The sequence below is a fragment of the Orcinus orca genome, chromosome 14, assembly GCF_937001465.1.
Source record: "Orcinus orca chromosome 14, mOrcOrc1.1, whole genome shotgun sequence".
Classification (NCBI taxonomy): Eukaryota; Metazoa; Chordata; class Mammalia; order Artiodactyla; family Delphinidae; genus Orcinus; species Orcinus orca.
This window is the reverse complement of record NC_064572.1, coordinates 12,311,141-12,331,131: the sequence shown is the minus strand read 5'-3', so window position 1 is coordinate 12,331,131 and position 19,991 is coordinate 12,311,141. Positions and strand designations below refer to the sequence as shown.

The 19,991-nt window shown below is 39.9% G+C and overlaps 1 protein-coding gene and 1 long non-coding RNA gene across 6 annotated transcripts in view; one reads left to right on the top strand and one right to left on the bottom strand.

Moving 5' to 3' along the window:
- Positions 1-19,991, top strand: part of LYST (lysosomal trafficking regulator) — a 194,671-nt gene that overhangs the window by 157,836 nt on the left and 16,844 nt on the right. For all 4 annotated transcript variants that reach the window (XM_049697336.1, XM_049697339.1, XM_049697338.1 and 1 more), the window contains exons 43-47: positions 1,814-1,954; positions 4,694-4,911; positions 11,790-12,020; positions 14,036-14,225; positions 17,342-17,478. In XM_049697336.1, the coding sequence (XP_049553293.1) occupies positions 1,814-1,954; positions 4,694-4,911; positions 11,790-12,020; positions 14,036-14,225; positions 17,342-17,478 (917 nt within the window). The remainder of the gene's footprint in view (positions 1-1,813; positions 1,955-4,693; positions 4,912-11,789; positions 12,021-14,035; positions 14,226-17,341; positions 17,479-19,991) is intronic.
- LOC117201957 (uncharacterized) lies at positions 1,054-11,884 on the bottom strand. 2 transcript variants are annotated; one of them, XR_004484106.2, is made up of 3 exons: positions 11,766-11,884; positions 8,637-8,808; positions 1,054-1,174 (listed from the first exon to the last, which is right to left on the bottom strand). It is a non-coding gene; the product is annotated as an uncharacterized LOC117201957 (long non-coding RNA). The 2 variants fall into 2 exon arrangements; XR_004484105.2 differs by lacking the exon at positions 1,054-1,174 and adding an exon at positions 4,348-4,654.

Genomic DNA, 19,991 nt, shown 5'->3' with positions numbered 1-19,991 from the left:
CACTGCTCTGCTCATCTTTCTGGACATGTTCTGATTTGTGAATGCTCTGAATAAAAAGTGGCAGTCAGAGTAAAAAAGAATATTTCGTATGTGGTTTGGGATGACTGCAGTGTATAACAGAACTGTTACTGCCCTCCGTTTCTTTTCATGTAGCCCAAGGCTATAGTAATATCCCAGTAAAACTCCCAATCAACTATTATGCTAGGTTTTCCTCATTGTGTATTTAAGAATGATTAAAAAAAAAAAAAAGAAAACGGGGACAACCTAAGTCCCCATTCAGTTTCTTCTGATTAATTTAAAATGATGTGTGATGGCTTTTTAATTTATTTCTAGACTTCTCATTTAGTCCAGGGTTTCTCACCTTGGCACTGTAGTCATTTTGAGCTACATAATTCTTTGTTATGGCGACTGTCCTGTGCATTGTAGGACATTTAGCAGTATCCCTGGCCCCCACCTACTAGATGCTAGTGGCATCCCCTCCCACCCAGCCATGAGAACCAAAAATGTCTCTAGGCATTGCCAAGTGTCCCCTGGGGGACAAAAGTGCTAGGTTAACAACTACCAGTTGAGTTCATACATGTTCTAAATTATAGGAAATGTAGTATTACTTTTTTTTTTATCAAGAAGCTGCAGAGAATTTAAAAATCCAAACAGAAACCTCGGTGTGCTTCTCCTGTTCCACAGTTCTGTAGTCTCTACTCTAGGTACTGTGATTCCATCATAGACTCACAGAACTGCCCTTAATTTTTCTGGATTCCATTTAGATTAATAACTTTTTCTCCTGAGTGAGTTAGTAAATATTTCTTTAAGTGGCCCTCCCTACTTTCTGAGAAAAAAAGAAGTATTTATAAACCTAATTTCTCCCCAGATTTTATTTAGTGCCCAGCCAATGCTGACTCAACAGAATAGATGAGAAAGTAGTAATAGAAAATGTTGCTCGGCAAAGCAGGTCAGGCTTGCGGAAGATTTAGCATATTTTTAAAAAATTGTGCCTTGCTTGATGCTGAAATTAGTCTCTAACAGTCTCCAGATAAAAAGATGTGTTCAAATTTCAGCAAGTTGAGAGGAGTTTTGGATGGTACAGCATGGCTCTGAAGAAGCATCCATGCTGCTGCGGTTTTCAAGGGCTGGTCTTTAGATATCATTTCATATTCTAGGATAGAAGGTCTGATAGCTGTTGACAGAAAAGACAGGGTCAAAACTCAGTTCTTGATTATTAATAGTGTTCACCAGAAAAACTTAACAAAGGAGTAAGTATTCTTAGTTTTATTTTCATTCATAGGAAATTTTACTTAATTTTTTAGGTTAGAGTTAGAACATCTAAAAAGTAATGCCCCCCCCCCAAAAAAAAGAAAAGAGGGAAGAAAAGAGGTAAAGAAATAATCTTCTTGATGGGGGAGAAAACTTATTTTACCTATCTGAACTTTAATTTTCCTTCCTTATTCTTTCATTCAGTAAATAAATGATTATCCAGTTCCTAGAATGTGCTCGGTATGGTTGATATCCCAGGTCTCTACTTTTACGGAACTTTCATTCTACTTGGGCAGACAGTAATCAATTAAACAAATAAGTGATATACATTTATCTAGTTATATGTACTATGAAAGCATAATACCGATTAAAAATAACATAATGCAGTCACAAATTATGTAGAGAAATATTTATTTTCAAGAACATGAATAATCTCTTTTAAACTATGGACAAAGTGAACATCATTTTAATCTTTTTGAAATAGTAAAAGTGAATTAATTGTAACAAGTTTCAAATGGAATCAAGTCTTTGTGTCTTAAGTGTGTTATTTGTATTTTTTCAGATCAGAGTTTTGACATCCCAGACAGAACTTTTCATTCTACAAACACAACCTGGCGTCTCTCCTCTTTTGAGTCCATGACTGATGTGAAAGAACTTATCCCAGAGTTTTTCTATCTTCCAGAATTCTTAGTTAACCGTGAAGGTATAACAGTAAACCATTTTCTAATTTAAATTTCTGAGGGTTTGTACTTACTTTATAATTTTCCAAAAATAAAAATACCTTTTGTAAGTCCTAAAATTTGAGTCCCCAAATAAGAGAAATACCTTTACTTATTAAGTATATAATGTTATTTCCAAGTGAGCTTGAGGATGTTAAATATTTTATAGGACTAGCTATATCTGGAAAACTGTAACTTTTAACTATTAAAAGTATTTGTAAACATGTATTTTAATTCTGTTACAGAACTTGCTTTATTATTTTCTCTGATTACAAAAGTTATAATATGATTATTAAAAAAGTCATGAATTTATAAAGAACAATGTGAATTAACCAAAATCTCAATGATTTTATGAGGAATGACCAAGTTAGAAATAAAACACTCTAACTAGAGTTATCTAATAATGAAAAGGAACACTAGAAGATAAAATCTGATTTTCTGTGATGCCAGTGACCAACTATCTTGGTAATCTTACCTGTTCTTTAATGTAAGATCAGTTAATCCTTTACAGGGTATCTTTGGGTCGTTTTCCTACATTACTTAATTTCATATTTTTATGTGACCTTTAGGAAATACATGAAATTGAGAATTATATCTTTAGAGAGGTTAATGTTGGACAAATGACTTCAGAATTTTTTCCTATACTAACTGGCCTCTGTGGAGTTATTTAGAGAATCATTAATAAATCCGTGCTGCTAATTACCTGGAGCAAGCTTCATAGTGTTGCCCAAGTGAGAAACGCCTCAGTGAAATATCAGCACCTGCAGCTGGGGGTACCTGCCTTGTGGCTTTCAATCAGGGACTCATTTCTCTGTCCAAAAACCACATTCCTCTGTGGTTTCTTATATGTATGTTCCTGTTATCTATGGCTGCATAGTGAATAACCCCAATACTTAGTGACTCAAAACAACATTGAATGTATTATCCATCACAGTTTTTGCAGGTCAGAAATTCAGGAACAGCTCAGCCAAGTGGTTTTTGTGGTTTTGGCTCAGGGTCTCTTGTGCATTCAGATTGGCTGGAGCTGGAACATCCAGGGGAACAGAGCAGCATGGGGCTGGTGGGCATCTCTCTCTTCAGGTAGTGTCCATGGTTTTCCATGTGGTTTCTCCACGTGGACTAGTGTGGACTTCCTCACAGCATGGGGGCCTCGGACACCCTACTTGGCAACTCAGGGTTCCAAAGGCAAGTGTCCCTAGAGAGATGAGCAGAAGCTGCATGGCCTTTTCCAGCCTAGCCTTGGAAGTCACACGGTGGCACTTACACTGCATTCTGTTTGTGAGGTAGTCACAAGTGCCCGCCCACATTCAAAAGGAAGGAGCATAGACTTTGCCATTTGATAGGGGAGCAGCAAGATTCTAGAAAAGCATGCACAACAGCAAGTGGTGTTACAGCCATTTTTGGAAACGATAACTTGCTATAGCATACATCCTGCTATTTCCTATGAGCATTTCTATAGGCCTCTCATTGTACCTCCAGGCATCTGCTCTGGGTGAACAGTGTCTACCTCTGTGATGTGTTCCCAGAGCACCAAAAAGTTGGGAATGATTTGAGTTCACAGAGACCCCCTGTGGCTCAACCCCTCCTAGCTCAGCCCTTAGATGCCTCATCACCATTGATCAATCAGTAAGTCTCTGCTGCTTCCCCTGAAGCAGCTGCATAGAGTATGGAGGTGCTCAGCCAGTACATCCTAACGCTGTCACCCTGCAGCTGTCTGTTGGATGACTGCTGGGATTTTTGAGGTGACCCTCACCCCCACCCCGTATTAATTTTATATAATCCCTTAGTTTATATTTTATATCATATCATTTCAGAGTACTTCCAAAATTAGTGAAGATCCTTCCAACTGTTTTCACAAGATCCAGAAGTAGGCAGACAGCAACTTAATTTTACATGGAGCATAATTAGCTTTTAAGAGGTCTTTTTAAATTTGGATTCTGCTATGGTGTTCGGATTTTCTGTCCATTAAAAAAAAAAAAGGTAGCACAAAAAAAGGTTCTGTTCAAAGGTAGCATTTCCTTTAGGACAATTTTTTAAAGAAACACTTCTGAGATTTTTGTTTACACTAGCAGACTAATGAGGCAATTAGGTAATACCTTATTTACATCGCGGAAGAACCCTCTTACTCAGTGTGTTAGTATAATTTTGTTGTCCACAGGAATGCTTAGTGGAAATGAAATCAGAACAGACCTATAGATTTACCATAAAATTAATAGACTAAGACAGTTCATTCTAGGAATGTGTATACTTTGTATTCATTGAGTTTTTAAACTACAGAATGCTAATACTTACTACATATAAGTAGTCTTGAATTTATTATATGTTAACACCAATCATTCAGAAATGCTTATACAAAAGCCTTCACTTTATTTTAATCAGGTTTACAATTGAGATATTTTCTCACTTGATGCATTTGAAGATTTGATAACTGGAATATTGGAATTAGTGGGCAATGATTTTCTGCTTGTTTTTCAATATGATATAAAGCGGTGGAAGGGTAAAGTTGAAAGATCTCAGATTCAGTTAGGATAGATAGCGTTAATCCATGTAGCTCTGTGAGGGGTAAGTCAGCAGGTGAGCAACGGTGTTACTATCCTCTCGCTGCTCCTTCTCCAGGTTATAGCACACAATAGCTGTTTCTGTGAACTCTTACGATCTGCTCAGTGGGCCAAAGGAAGCATGCTCTGGGGGAGATAAACATTGATATTACTCTTCTCTTTTAGGTTTCGATTTTGGTGTACGCCAGAATGGTGAACGGGTTAATCACGTCAACCTCCCGCCTTGGGCACGTAACGATCCTCGTCTTTTTATCCTCATCCATAGACAGGCTCTAGAGTCTGACTACGTGTCCCAGAACATCTGTCAGTGGATCGACTTGGTATTCGGGTATAAGCAAAAAGGGAAGGCCTCTGTCCAAGCCATCAATGTTTTTCATCCTGCTGTAAGTGACTCTTTTAAAACTCTGCATTTATATAAGGTAGAAGGTTAGACTGTTTCTTTACAATACCCAAGTTAGCAAAGAGAATTGACAAAGACACTAAACTTGCCCAAGATTTTTCAGGTTTTATATTTCGCCTCTTTAAGAATAACTAAGATACTATCTGTCAGGGGTTCCCCAAGACCATCCCCAGGTTGGATGAGGACTTAACAACTCAGCATATAGTTGTAATTACAGCTAAGGTTTATTACAGTGAAGGGTACAAAGCAAAATCAGCAAAAGGAAAAGATGCACCGGGCAAAGCTGGAGGAAACCAGGCACAAGCTTCCAAGAGACTTCTCCCAGTGAATCACAAGGAACTCACTCACTTCCTCCAGAAACAAATTGTGACAGCACGTGTGATGTTGTCTACCAGGGAAGCTCATGAGGGATGCAGTGCCAGCGTTTTTATTGAGGACTGGTCATGTAGGCACCCTCTCTCTCACAAGTCCTGAAATTCCGGCGTCCAGAAGGAGACCGGTATTCAGTATACACCACACTGTTTGTACAGTTTGGGTGCAGTGAGCCACTCTCATCAGGTAGAGAAGGTGGGAACTCTCTTGAAATCCATGTTCCCAGACACCAGCCAAGGACCACATTTGCAGGCATGCCATCCCAAGGAGAGCAGTTCAGGCCTGCCACGTAACTCTTTTCTGCATACTGTCCTGTATATCAATACATGTTCTATTTTTAAATGGCCTCATTTTTCCTTATTGCACGAGCAATATATGTGCCTTGTTAGAAAAATGTATAAGATACAGACTGCAAAAGGAAGAAATTTTAAAATCAACTTTGATATCATCATCCAAAGATAAATATCAAACCACCTTCTAGACTTTTATCTATACATATGTATCACTCCATTTATATAATATTAATACTATTTATTCCAAAGTATGGCTATCCAATAATTTATTTAACCAGTCCCCTATTGTTGGATATTTAGTTAGTATGCATTTGCTATTAAAACTAATATTCCTCAGATTATTTCTTTATGTAGCTCTTTACTTCTTCAAGATAAATTCCTAGAAGCAGAATTGTTACACCTCAACATATGTTTTTTAATGTTGTTAGATAGTCTGCCTTTTTTAAAAAAAAATCTATCTATTCAGAAAACATTTATTTTGCTAGGCTCTAGGGATACGAAGGTGAATAAGATTCACATAGGGAGGGAACATATATGAATGGCCAGTAAGCAAATGATAAAGGTGCTGGCATCTTTAGTCATCAGGGAAATGCAAATTAAAGCCATGATGAGTTACCACTTTATATCCTCGAGAATGACTGAAAGTAAAAAGACTAACAATTCCAGATATTGGGTAGGTGGAATACTACTCAACAGTGAAGAGGAATGGATTTCAGATGTCTGTGACAGCATGGATGAATCTCCAAAACATTTTACACTGAATGAAAGAAGCCTTACATAAGAGTACACTCTGTATGAATCCACTCCGTTTACATGAAATTCAAGAACAAGGAACATTAATCTCTTAGTGGTAGAAATCATGGGGAATTTATCTTAAAGATGGTTCTTTATTTCTTTAAGATAATTTCCAATCGAATTGCCTCTGGGGAGTAGAGTAGTGACTGCCACAGGTGTACCAGGGAACTTTCTGGGGTGATGGAAATGCTCTATACCTTGATTTGCGTGATGGTTGCATGGGATGGTGCTATAAAAATCTGTATTGTTTTATTGTAAGTAAAATATACCTCTATAAAAATGTATATAAAATTTTTATATGTTTTAAAGACTGAGGTATAATTTTTGAACTTTGTTCATATTTGATGCAAAATGTAACTTTAAAAGCAATTAAGAATTTGGACATTAACCTCAATATACTCTGTGCCTATAATACTGGGACAAATTTTCACTTGTTCTCATACAAAATTCACATTAAAAGTATCTGCATGCTGAAATATACCATTTAATTCTCATCTTGCTAGATTTTTTTCATTAATTCTTTGAGACTTTAGAGCTTTAAAAAGGATAGAGTTTATACCATTGTTCTAGAATATTTAAATACAATTTATTTATTTATTTTGCTGCGCCACACGGCATGTGGGATCTTAGTTCCCTGACCAGGGATCTAACCCGTGCGCCCTGCAGTAGAGCGTGGAGTCTTAACCACTGGACCACCAGGGAAGTCCTGTTCTAGAAATTTAATAAAACTCAATTCATGGGACAAAACTAAGTGTCACAATTAAGCACATAGTCTCTAAATCCACAATTGAGTTCAAATCCTCACTCTACCACTTACTGTGTGACCTGCAGTGTGACCTTAACTTCTCTGTACCTTAATGTACAAATTTGTAAAATGTGAACAATAATACCAGCCTCATAAATAAGAAAATGCATACGGGGTAATGTCTGCCATCCAGTTAAGTGCAAATAAATGTTAACTTTGTAAAAAGGAATGTAGGGGCTTCCCTGGTGGCACAGTGGTTAAGAATCCGCCTGCCATTGTAGGGGACACGGGTTCGAGCCCTGGTCCAGGAAGATCCCACATGCCGTGGAGCAGCTAAGCCCATGTACCACAACTACTGAGCCCATGAGCCACAACTACTGAGCCCGCGTGGCACAACTGCTGAAGCCCGTGCATCTAGAGCCCGTGCTCCGCAACAAGAGAAGCCACCACAATGAGAAGGACGCGCACCGCAACAAAGAGTAGCCCCCACTCGCCACAACTAGAGAAAGCCCGCGCACAGCAACGAAGACCCAACGCAGCCAAAAATAAATTAATTCATTCATTAATTTAAAAAAAATAGAAAAAATATTTTAAGAGGAATGTAAAAATGCCTTTTGATCTTAATTCGTCATTCACCAATATATGGGGTTCACTAGAAACTGATACCACAGAACGTAAAGATACTAATTTAAAGTAAATTTTAAGAGTCTTGGATACCGGATTATTCCATTCTTCATTTGAATTTTCGAGTATATTAAATCAAGCAACCATTAGGAATGAGCCTGCTTAGATAAGCGTTTATAACAGGTATTTGAGCCCTTGTGGTCGTGCGAGGGTGGTGGCGAGGGGAGTGGATGTTGAAGATTAACTTCTGAAGAATCTTTGAAACTTTCTCTTGGTATTTATAGAGATGTTCTATGCAGATATAAAACTGAAATTTGCTGACTGATTCAATGCTAAAAGCTAAATTACACAAGCGAGATGCACAAGCATGACAGATCTATACCCAGCTACTGACTGCTAGCTTTAAAAATAATAAAGTAAGTGCACATCACCCTCCATCTGACTCTAACACTAAGAAGAAAAGTGTAACAACACCCTTCATGTTAAAAAGCTTGCAATTTTCACTGCTGCTCTTTCAGATCCACTTACAGTTTTCATTAGAACCTAAATAATAGTCTCTTAAGCTACCTACTAACATTCTATCGCAACTTCATTTTTATATACCTTTTCCTATGTATCACTTTGGACAAATGACTTTTTCAATAATTTAGTATTACACGTGAAGTCTTTATATATATATATATATATAAATACTAGGTGGGAAAGAAAAGGACAGTGACAGATCCTGAATTTTTACTCCTTTTCTAGACTGATTATTGCCCTAACCCCCTTTCTCTCTAGCTTCACGTCCTAAGAAAGGTGACAGCATGGAGGACACCAGTCGCGTGCAACATTAAGTGTGCCAACCTCTCTGCAGTGTTTTGGTTGAAGATGGAATACCTTGACTTTGTTTCTCATCCAGTCTTCTGCCCCTTGCCGGGGAGGTGAAGCTGTCCCGCTTCCTCCGTTGACAGCTTTGCCTGGTTGGCTGAGGGAGGCTGGAAGGATATACCTCACATTACAGCCTTCTCACTGCCAGGTTCTAGTCAGGTTCAGCAATGTATGTGGAAACCTGCACAGCAAACACAGAGAGAGGGAATCAGAATTCAATTAATCCTCTCCAAGGATAAATAAAGCATGGATGAGTTGCTCTTGAGCTTACAGGGTGGAAAGCACAAAGACTTTGCTTGGGTTTCAGTGATGCTGGTGTTTAGAATCCTGATTCGTCAGCCCAGACAGGAGAAGAGATATAGACCTACAAAAATCTAGGTTCCTTACTAATGTCTCTGTATGTGAGAAAATATATCTCAATAGTTGATATTCTTAGACATCTTCAAAATGGGGTAGCGACACAAAGTCATCCTGTGACACCAGCCATTGTGTTTTGAGAGGAATCAGACTCTTTCTTTGAGCATATTCCCATCAAAGGACAAAAGGGCATTTGGATATCATGTAATTTCAGGCAGACACAGATGGTTTTGAACTTCTAGTTCTCATTTTTAGGAATTGAGAAATTGAGGTGGGGCGGGTTCCCCTAGTTTTCTTCAGTCTTCGTGTTGCCATATAGCTGCATTCTCTTGTCTCTTTTGATTTTGTTGACCACTTGAAATGATTTTCACCAATTCCCTGACTCTAGTTTTCTGACCAATATCTGACAGGCAGCCACAGAAAAAATAGAGCCACCTACTAACCTGCTTGCAGAAGCTATTTTGGGTCAACTGAATTGAAAAACCTGATTATTTTTCATCAACTCTCACTGAAAGACAAGACCAAAGAAAAACTCATTTAGTTTTTCTTTTTTTTTAATTTGAGGTATAATTGACATACATTATATTAGTTTCCAGTATACAGCATACTGATTTCGATCATTTGCAAAATGATCACCGCAGTAAGTCTAGTTAACACCCACCCCATACGTAGTTACAAAAATTTTTTTTCTTGGGATGAAGACTTTTAAGATTTATTTTCTTAGGAACTTTCAGCTCTGCAGTACAATGTTATTAACTGCAGTCACCATGCTGTACGTTACATCCCAGGACTTACTTGCTTTATAGCTGGAAGTTTGTACCTTTGGCTCCCTTCACCCGTTTGCCCACACCCCACCTGTGGCAACCACCAATCTTATGAGCTTGGTCTTTTGTTTGTTTAGATCCCACATATAAATGAGATCATACTTATTTGTATGGTATCTGTCTCTCTCTCTGACTTGTTTCACCTAGCATCATACCTTCAAGGTCCACCTGTGTTGTGACAAGATTTCATTCTTTCTTATGGCTGAGTAATAATTCCATTGCATGTATTTACCACATTGTCTCCATCCATTCCATTGGTGCATGCTTCGGGTGCTTCCATGTCCTGGCTATTATAAATAAGGCTGTAATGAACATAGGGGTGCATGTATCTTTTCAAATTAGTGTTTTCAAAATACCCAGAAGTGGAAATGCTGGATCATATGGTAGCTCTATTTTTAGTTTTCTGAGGCACCTGCATACTGTTCTCCACAGTGGCTGCACCAATTTACATTCCCACCAACAGTGCAGAGGGGCTTCCTTTTCTCTACATCCTCGCCAACGGTTGTTATCTCTTGTCTTTTTGATACTAGCCATTCTCACAGGTGTGAGATGATATTTCATTGTGGTTTTACTTGCATTTTCCTGATGATTAGTGATGCTGAGCATCTTTTCATATACCTGTTGGCCGTCTGTATGTCTTTTTTGGAAGAATGTCTATTCAGGTCCTCTGCCCGCCCCCCGCCATTTTCTTTCTAATTTATTCCTTTATTTATTTATAATATTCCTTTGCAGAAAAGTTCCATAATTTTTCCCATTTTTTTAACATCTTTATTGGAGTATAATTGCCCTACACTGTTGTGTTAGTTGCTGCCGTGTAACAAAGTGAATCAGCTATACGTATACATATATCCCCATATCCCCTCCCTCTTGCGTCTCCCTCCCACCCTCCCTATCCCACCTCTCTATGTGGTCACAAAGCACCGAGCTGATCTCCCTGTGCTATGCAGCCGCTTCTCACTAGCTATTTTACATTTGGTAGTGTATATATGTCAGTGCTGCTCTCTCACTTCGTCCCAGCTTACCCTTCCCCCTCCCCCTCCCCGTGTCCTCAAGTCCATTCTCTACATCTGCGTCTTTACTCCTGTCCTGCCCCTAGGTGCTTCAGAACCATTTTTTTTTTTTTAGATTCCATATGTGTGTGTTAGCATACGGTATTTGTTCTCTTTCTGACTTACTTCACTCTGTATGACAGTCTGTAGGTCCATCCACCTCACTACAAATAACTCAATTTCGTTTCTTTTTATGGCTGAGTAATATTCCATTGTATATATGTGCCACATCTTCTTTATCCATTCGTCTGTCGATGGACACTTAGGTTGCTTCCATGTCCTGGCTATTGTAAATAGTGCTGCAATGAACACGGTGGTACATGACTCTTTTTGAATTATGGTTTTCTCAGGGTATGTGCCCAGGAGTGGGGTTGCTGGGTCGTATGGTAGCTCTATTTTAGTTTTTAAGGAGCCTGCATACTGTTCTCCATAGTGGCTGTATCTATTTACATTCCCACCAACAGTGCAGCCCCTTTTTAATTAGATGGGTTTGCTACTGAGTTGTGTAATTTCTTTATAGATTTTGGATACTAACCCTTTATCAGATATATGATTTGCAAGCAATTTCTCTCATTCAGTAGGTTGTCTTTTCATTTTGTTGATGGATTCCTTTGCTGTGCAGATAAATGAAGTCTTATATGTTATTCTCTTAAATTAAAATTAATTTTATAAATATACCTAATTAGCACCAGTCAAGGTGCATTATTTTCATTCACCCATTCAGAAGCATTGATCATTCCTATTCTGATCTCAATTCCTATTCTGATTATTAATGATTGTTAACCTGTTCAAAAACATTTTAAAATCCTTTTCATTTGAAACAGAGAAGAGTAAACCATTGCCTAGAGAATAAAACAAGTTGTTGTTTTCCCCTTCAGTGTTATCGCCAAGTCTTGCTTTTTACATACCTCTCGTTTTCTTTTATTCTTCAGACATATTTTGGAATGGATGTCTCTGCAGTTGAAGATCCAGTTCAGAGACGAGCACTGGAAACCATGATAAAAACCTACGGCCAGACCCCTCGTCAGCTGTTCCAGTCGGCCCATGCGAGCAGACCTGGCTCCAAGCTCAACATCGAAGGGGAGCTTCCTGCTGCCGTGGGGTTGTTAGTGCAGTTTGCTTTCCGGGAAACCAGAGAACAGGTCAAGGAAGTTCCCTATCCGGTATGTCATTTGGATTTCAATAGAATTCAGCAAAAACTGGCTCAACTCCTGAGCCGTCAGGTCCCCTCCCAGGCTCTAGGGGCAGGGAAGTGAGTAGCACAGTCCCGGCCTGAAGGTGAGTGCCAGCCAGTGAACACAGATGCCTGCACTACGTTCTGTGTGTAGGAAATGCTGCGTTAGTGCTACGAAGAGAGTACTTCGGGAGCTCAGGTCGGATTGTAACCTCCCTGAGGGTCGTAACTGGGGAGAGCCTCACCAGGCAGTGACATAACAGGCATTGCAAATGAGAGGAAAGGAAACATCCAGGACTCGGGAAGAGTCTGAGCATGGCTGTGCCAGTGCAGACATGCCTAGCGTGGTCCTTCCTGGTTATTATCTTCCAGCAGAGGTGCTGACCAGAAGTGTAAATGTTTGGGTTTACAATGAAGGGGGAAATCGTACATGTTTTTTTGGCCCCTCCAGGTTGTAATGATTAGAAGTATTGCCTCTTAAAATGGGAAGTAGGGGGCTTCCCTGGTGGCGCAGTGGTTGAGAGTCCGCCTGCCGATGCAGGGGACACGGGTTCGTGCCCCAGTGTGGGAGGATCCCACATGCCGCAGAGCGGCTGGGCCCGTGAGCCATGGCCGCTGAGCCTGCGCGTCCGGAGCCTGTGCTCCGCAGCGGGAGAGGCCACAACAGTGAGAGGCCCGCGTACCGCAAAAAAAAAAAAAAAAAAAGGGGAAGTAGGTATAATTTTTACTCTGAAATAGAAAAATAAAGCAAGCAAGCCTTAAGAGTAAAATGGATTCTAATCCTCAACTAAATTCTTCATTATAAAAGCAGCAAAGATGGGAGATTGTGAATTGTGAAGTGTTACAAAGGTTTGCAGAAGGAAATCGCAGAAAATGAAAAGGCAAGGGAAAGAGGTTGTGAAGGTCTTGGAGATAAAGTAAAGCACGGATGTCGAACTGCAGTCGTCTGGGAGCCACTTTAAGAGAACATGGTTTTTACAGATCTTGCTTTGATAGTCGTTTCTTATAATAATGCTTCTTCTTAAATACACTAAAGGTAAAACACAAATAGAACACTAAATGTAAGTTCTTTATGCTCAGAGCTCATATATATCAAATTTGCATGTTAAATACAAACAAAACTTATACAACTAGTAAAAATGAAATTTAAATTTTAAAACATCAATAGGAGAAACAGTGTTGTTTTGCTGAACGCAGACCACCAGTGTTGTGTTTCGTAGTTGAAAGCTGTATTTTTTGTTTTGTGTTTACTTGTCAACGAAACTCATATGCTTTTGAAGCCTTACAAATCATTTTAGTCATTGTCATTACCAGAGTCATTATTTTTAGCTAGAATCTATTATTTTAACATGTCAAAATAACAGTACGTCCCTGAAAAGTAATAAACGCCATTTAATTTGCCACTATACTTATTGCTCATTAACTAGTTGAAGTTGGCAAGTATGAAGGACCTGAGCAGTATGTCTGTTTGCAGTGGGAACGTGTACGGACCTGCCTCCTTCCCACCCCAGGACCTTCGCACTGGCTGTTCCCTCCGCCTGGCGTGCCCATCCCCAGATAGAACCCCAGTTTGCTCTCTGTTTCAGTCAGGTGTCTGCTCAGACATTATCTCCGCAGACAGTCTTACCCGACCCCCGCGTCTAAACGGGCAGCTCTGTCACTCTTGGTCCTCTTCCCCTTCTTTGACTTTCTTCATAGCACTTGCACCAGCTGACATCTTGTGTATGTATTTGTTTAGTTGGTGTCTGCCCTGCTTCCCAGCTATCAGACAGCTCCACGGGCACTGGGACTTCACGTGTCTTGTTCATCACTGTGTCTAGCAACCAAGAACACATATTTCCATATGCTAAGCACGGGGGAAGTAAAAAATTATAAAATAATTCTTGCCCACAAAGGGCTTATAATCAGGCTGCTTTCCCTTACTCTGTTTGGAGTTTAAATTAGAAGTGATTCTATATTTACTACCTTTTTTTAAATTGTACTTTTTACTTTCCTCGGTTGTAGAGTCCTTTGTCATGGATAAAAGGCTTGAAGTGGGGGGAGTATGTCGGTTCCCCAAGTGCCCCAGTACCTGTGGTCTGCTTCAGCCAGCCGCACGGAGAAAGATTTGGTTCTCTCCAGGCGCTGCCCACTAGAGCAATCTGCGGTTTGTCCCGAAATTTCTGTCTTCTGATGACGTACAGCAAAGAACAAGGTAAAATCAAACATGAAAATCGTCCTAGGCATGTCTTTCATGAGATCTGAATGTTTCCCCTCATCTGTGCTGCTATTTTGTTTTATTTCTGAGTTTTCTGAGTCCTTGGCGAAAAACTAAACTCAAATCTGTGTTCATTTAATGCAACGTAGGAATTAAAACATAGTACGTGAAAAAAATGGGAACTAAATGCAATGTCATTTGAAATGAGAGGAGGAGACAAGAATAAATGTCTCACAAGATGAAAACATTAACAGTTTTATATAAACGTACACTTTGAGACTCTTGAATTCCAGAATAGACAGACTTATGTGACCAGCAAATCTAGTACCTCAGAAGAGACAAGCATGAGATTAAAACACAACGAGGAAGTCATGATAGCCTTGAAAATAGGTTTTAAAATATGTATGTCCGGAAAGCAATGTTTTTCTCACCTCTCTGTGCACTGACTCACTGAAAGCAACACATGGAAAAGTGCTGTCAGTAGAGGCCCTCTTCATATTTCTAAATGTCACCTACACCGTGGAAAACTAGTGACATTTTCCGCTCAAGTAATCCCTCCGTCCTCCCAAATTAACCGTTTTACTTAATGCGAAAGAACTCTTCCTACGTCCTAGGCATGGGCTTTAAACACTAAAATGAATGACTGAGGGTACCCATCTGTTCGCATCAGGTGTGTGCAGATTTGCCCGGAAGCCCGCGTGTGGACCAGACACGTCTTAGCGTTCCGCGCTGTTAGTGTTTAACCTTGCATTCTGTGCACTGTGCTCCCCGGTCCACATGGCCTCCCACCGCACGGAGCACCACAGTGCAGAGATGCCAGGACCCATGCCAAACATCGACCACCTAAAGGAATTCAGTGTGCTGGCTGGGCCACAGTTCTTTTAGACTCACTCTTCATTCTGTCATGAAATGAATGATTGATTGCCTTTATAGTTGTCGGTAATAAAAGAGGCTGCGCGCCATTTTGTCTAAGTTTAGTGAGCTAGGAGGAGAAGGTAAAAGCTGTTTGATCATCGCTGGAATATCAGTACTTTATTCTCACTAGGACGTTGCAATTAGCTATGAGGTATGTCACAAGTAATTTACTACTAATAATACTTAAAGTACCAAAATGCGTGAATAATTTATCTTTAAAAAATTTATTAGGGTGGATTGAAGTTTATCTCTTTAGAGCAGAGAGAAAGGGCTGGTATTATCATGCTAATGATGGGACTTAAATATGTCCAGTATAATTGCTAACCTGTCTTATTTGTGCCACTTCAGTCACAAGCCCTTAGTGGCCCTTAATAGCTGTGTTCATTCAGATTACACTTTATTTCCTCATAGAATGTATTTGGGATTTATCAGAATCTAGGTGTGTCCAGGGAAGTGGTATCATACAAGTTACAGCCATGGCCTCGGGCGGCACGTGCCTGAATTTGCATTCTCGTTCTGCTGCCTAATACCTGTGTGATCTTGAGAAAATGACTTACACTTTTGGAATCCTGGCTTTTAATCTATAAAATGGGAGTAACAAAAGGACTTATCTCACAGGGTAATTCACTGTAAGGATTAAATGAAATAATATAAGGAACGACTAACACAGCGCGGGACTCATTCTAAGTGCTTAATAAATAAATGCTCATCGGACAGTTAGCACCCTGGGGCCAGGGGCCGTGTGAGTGTTCACTGCTGTACCCAGTGCGGAACCGTCCACGGGGCCATTTCGGAGAGGCCTGGACTGACTGGGAGTGCACCTGGCAGATGGAAGGCCATGTGTGTTAGGGACTGCTGTGTCAAATAACTGTGTCATTTTGCTTAGTTATATATGCATACTACAATATAGCAACTAAACCGCCATGGTTTTCATGATCTTTAGCCCAGTATAGACCAATTACTTGAGAACTGACAATGCCTCAAAATTGCCTGAGGTACTTTTTTTCAAAATATATTGATACTTGGTTGGGTCCCATTGAAGACATACCGCTTCAGAATCTCTGGGGCTTGAGTCTAAGCCTGTGCATGCTACAAAAGCCATTTTCTTGCAAACTCCTGTTTAAGATCCACTGTTCAAATAGATAACGCAGAAGTTTATTTTTCTTTTTTAAAAAATATGGTGCCTCTTGTGTTGCTGGAGTGAGAAACCAGGAACAGTTACTGAGTTCCTACTACATGCCAGTCTTTATGGTGGAATTTGCAAGGTCCCAAGGCTCATGAAGTGTGGTTCCTTTCCATAGCAGCTTATGTAGAGAGGAGTTTATACTTAACAAGGATATCCCAGTTTCTTTATTGCAAAAGTGATGTCCACATTTGGGATTATACTCAACAAAACAAAAAAATCTGTGAATTACATTTTCAGTGCGCTGTTGATTCATTCGACAAATATTTATTTGTTTTATTGCTTTATATGCTGGGTATTACGCTAGGTACTCACATTCTCTCTCCTTAAGGAACTCAAAGCTCCTAAGTTTCCAGGGCAGCACCAGCTATAGCATTTATGCTGCATTTGCCCTAGTCAACGTGCCAACAAGGCGTAGATCATGAGAAACGCTGATGTCAGGAGGTCCAGATCTTTATCCCAAAAGGACATAATACTGTGTACGGGTCCAATGAGAAAAGAAAAGAACCTTGTTAAACGAAGGTCTCCCGTGCAGTCCTTGCAGCTGAAAGGATTAAATTATCCCTTCTCAGGATTGCTTCTGCTCTAGCAATGGTCCCTTTCTGGTATTAATAGTTGTCCATATTGATTTTTCAACAGGGTATCTACGTTTTTTAAAACATTTTCTAGTTCATATTTATTGTTAAAAGTAAGGGGTCACAGAACATGAAGAGAGGAAGCTTGATTATCACTGTCTTTTATAAAGATTTCTTAACAGAAATTTTAGTACTAAGTCATATAAATCCCAACCAAAACACCACAGGTGAAAAAGAATACAGTTCCACCCTTAGAATCCCATTAACCTTAAAGGGATAAAACTAACACAGTTGGGTCCATCTTATGGATATAAAGATGCTTTTGCACTGGAATGACCGTGTTCTGCTGTGTGAACTTGAGCCTTTAACCTGCCATTGTGGCTGGCTGTCCAGTAATAACTGAGCAGTGGCAACTGATGCTTTTATTTCTCCTCCTTGAGGTGTGAGAAGCATGAACAGTACTGACATTCAGTGGTCCGCCATCCTGAGCTGGGGATATGCTGATAACATTCTAAGGTTGAAGAGTAAACAAAGCGAGCCTCCAATAAACTTTATACAAGGTTCACAGCAGCATCAGGTAAACATTTTCATGAAGTACTTTATAATAATAATTAAATATAATGCTTTAAGAAGGAGTCAGACTGATGGCAGCTAGTCTTTAATATCCTGCAGTCAGTCCAGGAGCTGGTGATGCTGGATGTATGCCTTGTTTACAGCGCTGACAGGTCCCTAACCGCCGCTGTCTGTGTCCCCAGAGTTTGTCCTCTACCCAGTCTCTTGTTGAGCCAGCATCAGCTCATGGCTCAGTATTGGAACAAAATCAGCATTGCTTTCTTCTCAGTGTCCACTTACCTTTTGTTACTGTGTCATTTTCTTTTTCTCTTTCTTTCTTTTCTTTCTTTCTTTCTTTCTTTCTTTCTTTCTCTTTCTTTCTTTCTTTCTTTCTTTCTTTCTTTCTTTCTTTCTTTCTTCCTTCCTTCCTTCCTTCCTTCCTTCCTTTTCTTCCTTCCTTTCTTCCTTCCTTTCTCTTTCTTTCTCTCTCTCTTTCTCTCTCTCTTTCTCTCTGTATAGCTGTGTTGGGTCTTCATTGCTGTGTGTGGGCTTTCTCTAGTTGCGGCGAGCGGGGGCTACTCTTTGTTGTGGTGTGCAGGCTTCTCATCGCAGTGGCTTCTTGTTGTGGAGCACGAGCTCTAGGCATGCGGGTTTCAGTAGTTGTGGCACAAGCGCTCAATAGTTTGGCTCACAGGCTCTAGAGCACAGCCTCAGTAGTTGTGACGCACGGGCTTAGCTGCTCCACGGCATGTGGGATCTTCCTGGACCAGGGCTCAAACCTGTGTCCCCTGCGTTGGCAGGCAGATTCTTAATCACGGCGCCACCAGGGAAGTCCCTTTACTATGTCATTTTCAATAACCGGAGTGCCATGTTCTATACCTGGCTTTTTCTAAATGAACCGGGTATTTAGGCATCACAACATGGTAGAAAGAGCCTTGGAGCTAACTGTAGCTCTGTGATCTGTGTTAGTGTCCAGCTCTGTTATTTACTATGTAGCCTTTGGCAAGGAATTTAACCTTACCCAACTTGAGTTTCTTTCCTCTTCTCTAAAACTGGTCTAGTCATACTCCCACCACTCTCTCATAAAGCTGTTGTAAAAATGTCTCCAGTGTTTCTGAAAGTGCTTTGTAAACTATAAAACACCAGGTACACACACACACACACACACACACACACACACACACACACACACACACACACACACACAGTACTGCCATAACTTTTTCCGGTACTAAATTGTATGTTAAACCTTCTTTCTTTGACTGTCTTTCCATAGGAAGTTCTTTTACTGTTTTCTGACTTCGTTACCTGCATAGCACCTGGTGCCTATTTATATAGTCCTAACATTCGTCACCATTCCCTGAGCACTTTAAAGATGGAGTCAGCTACTTTTGGGGAATTTTTGGCAGTGAAAGAAAGGAGAGCAATGACTTGTTTGCTTAACCTTCAATATGCGTGGAAAAAAAGGTCACTGCCTTTTGTCATCTGGCTTACCAGTAAACTAACAAAAGTAAGAATAAAGGACAGTGAAAAACAACCTTATTATAAATTTTAATAAGAATTTAAGCACTGAAAAATTATTTCTATCATGTAAAGTTGGGCACAGAAACATCATTAAAGATGAAAAAATACCCTCATTAAGTCCTTTTAGAAAAACAGGATGATTCAGATTTCTAGCAAACACGGTGTGATAAAGTACTTCCGGTCAAGTGCCTAACTGACTAGATAAGAATACCATATTTCATTTTGTTCTTAGAAATATGTTGTTCACTCATTGGTTGTTTAGTATGAGAAAATTTGTCCAGGGTATTATCATATGAAGACTCACACTCTGAGATTTCACTTATCTGATCAATTTCATCATCATCATTACAGATTAGAGTCCTGCTGTCTCTTAGCCTTTATCTTCTGATTGATCTCATAATTGTGAAACATGTTTCTGTCAATTTTCTTCTCTTTTCTATTATTGCTGGAAAATGAAAAATTCTCAGTTTCCAACTGTGTTCGATGACAGCTGAAAGTAGACTACAGAAATGGTGTCTTTGGTCTTCTTTTATACTTTCTCAAAAGATGACAACATTCTTTTGACAATGCAATAAGAAAACCAAAAGATGACAATTTAGGACTTCCCTGGTGGGGCAGTGGTTAAGAATCCACCTGCCAATGCAGGGGACATGGGTTCAAGCCCTGGTCCGGGAAGATCCTACATGCTGCGGAGCAACTAAGCCCGTGCGTCACAACTACTGAGCCTGCGCTCTAGAACCCGCGAGCCACAACTACTGAGCCTGCGTGCCACAACTACTGAAGCCCATGCGCCTAGAGCCCGTGCTCCTCAATGAGAGAAGCCACCGCAATGAGAAGCCCATGCACCGTAACGAAGAGTAGCCCCCGCTCGCCACAACTAGAGAAAGCCTGTGTGCAGCAACAAAGACCCAATGCAGCCAAAAATAAATAAATGAATAAATAAATAAATAAATTTATTTTTTTTAAAAGGTGACAATTTATTTCACATTTTACATTATCCTTCCAGGAGATCCA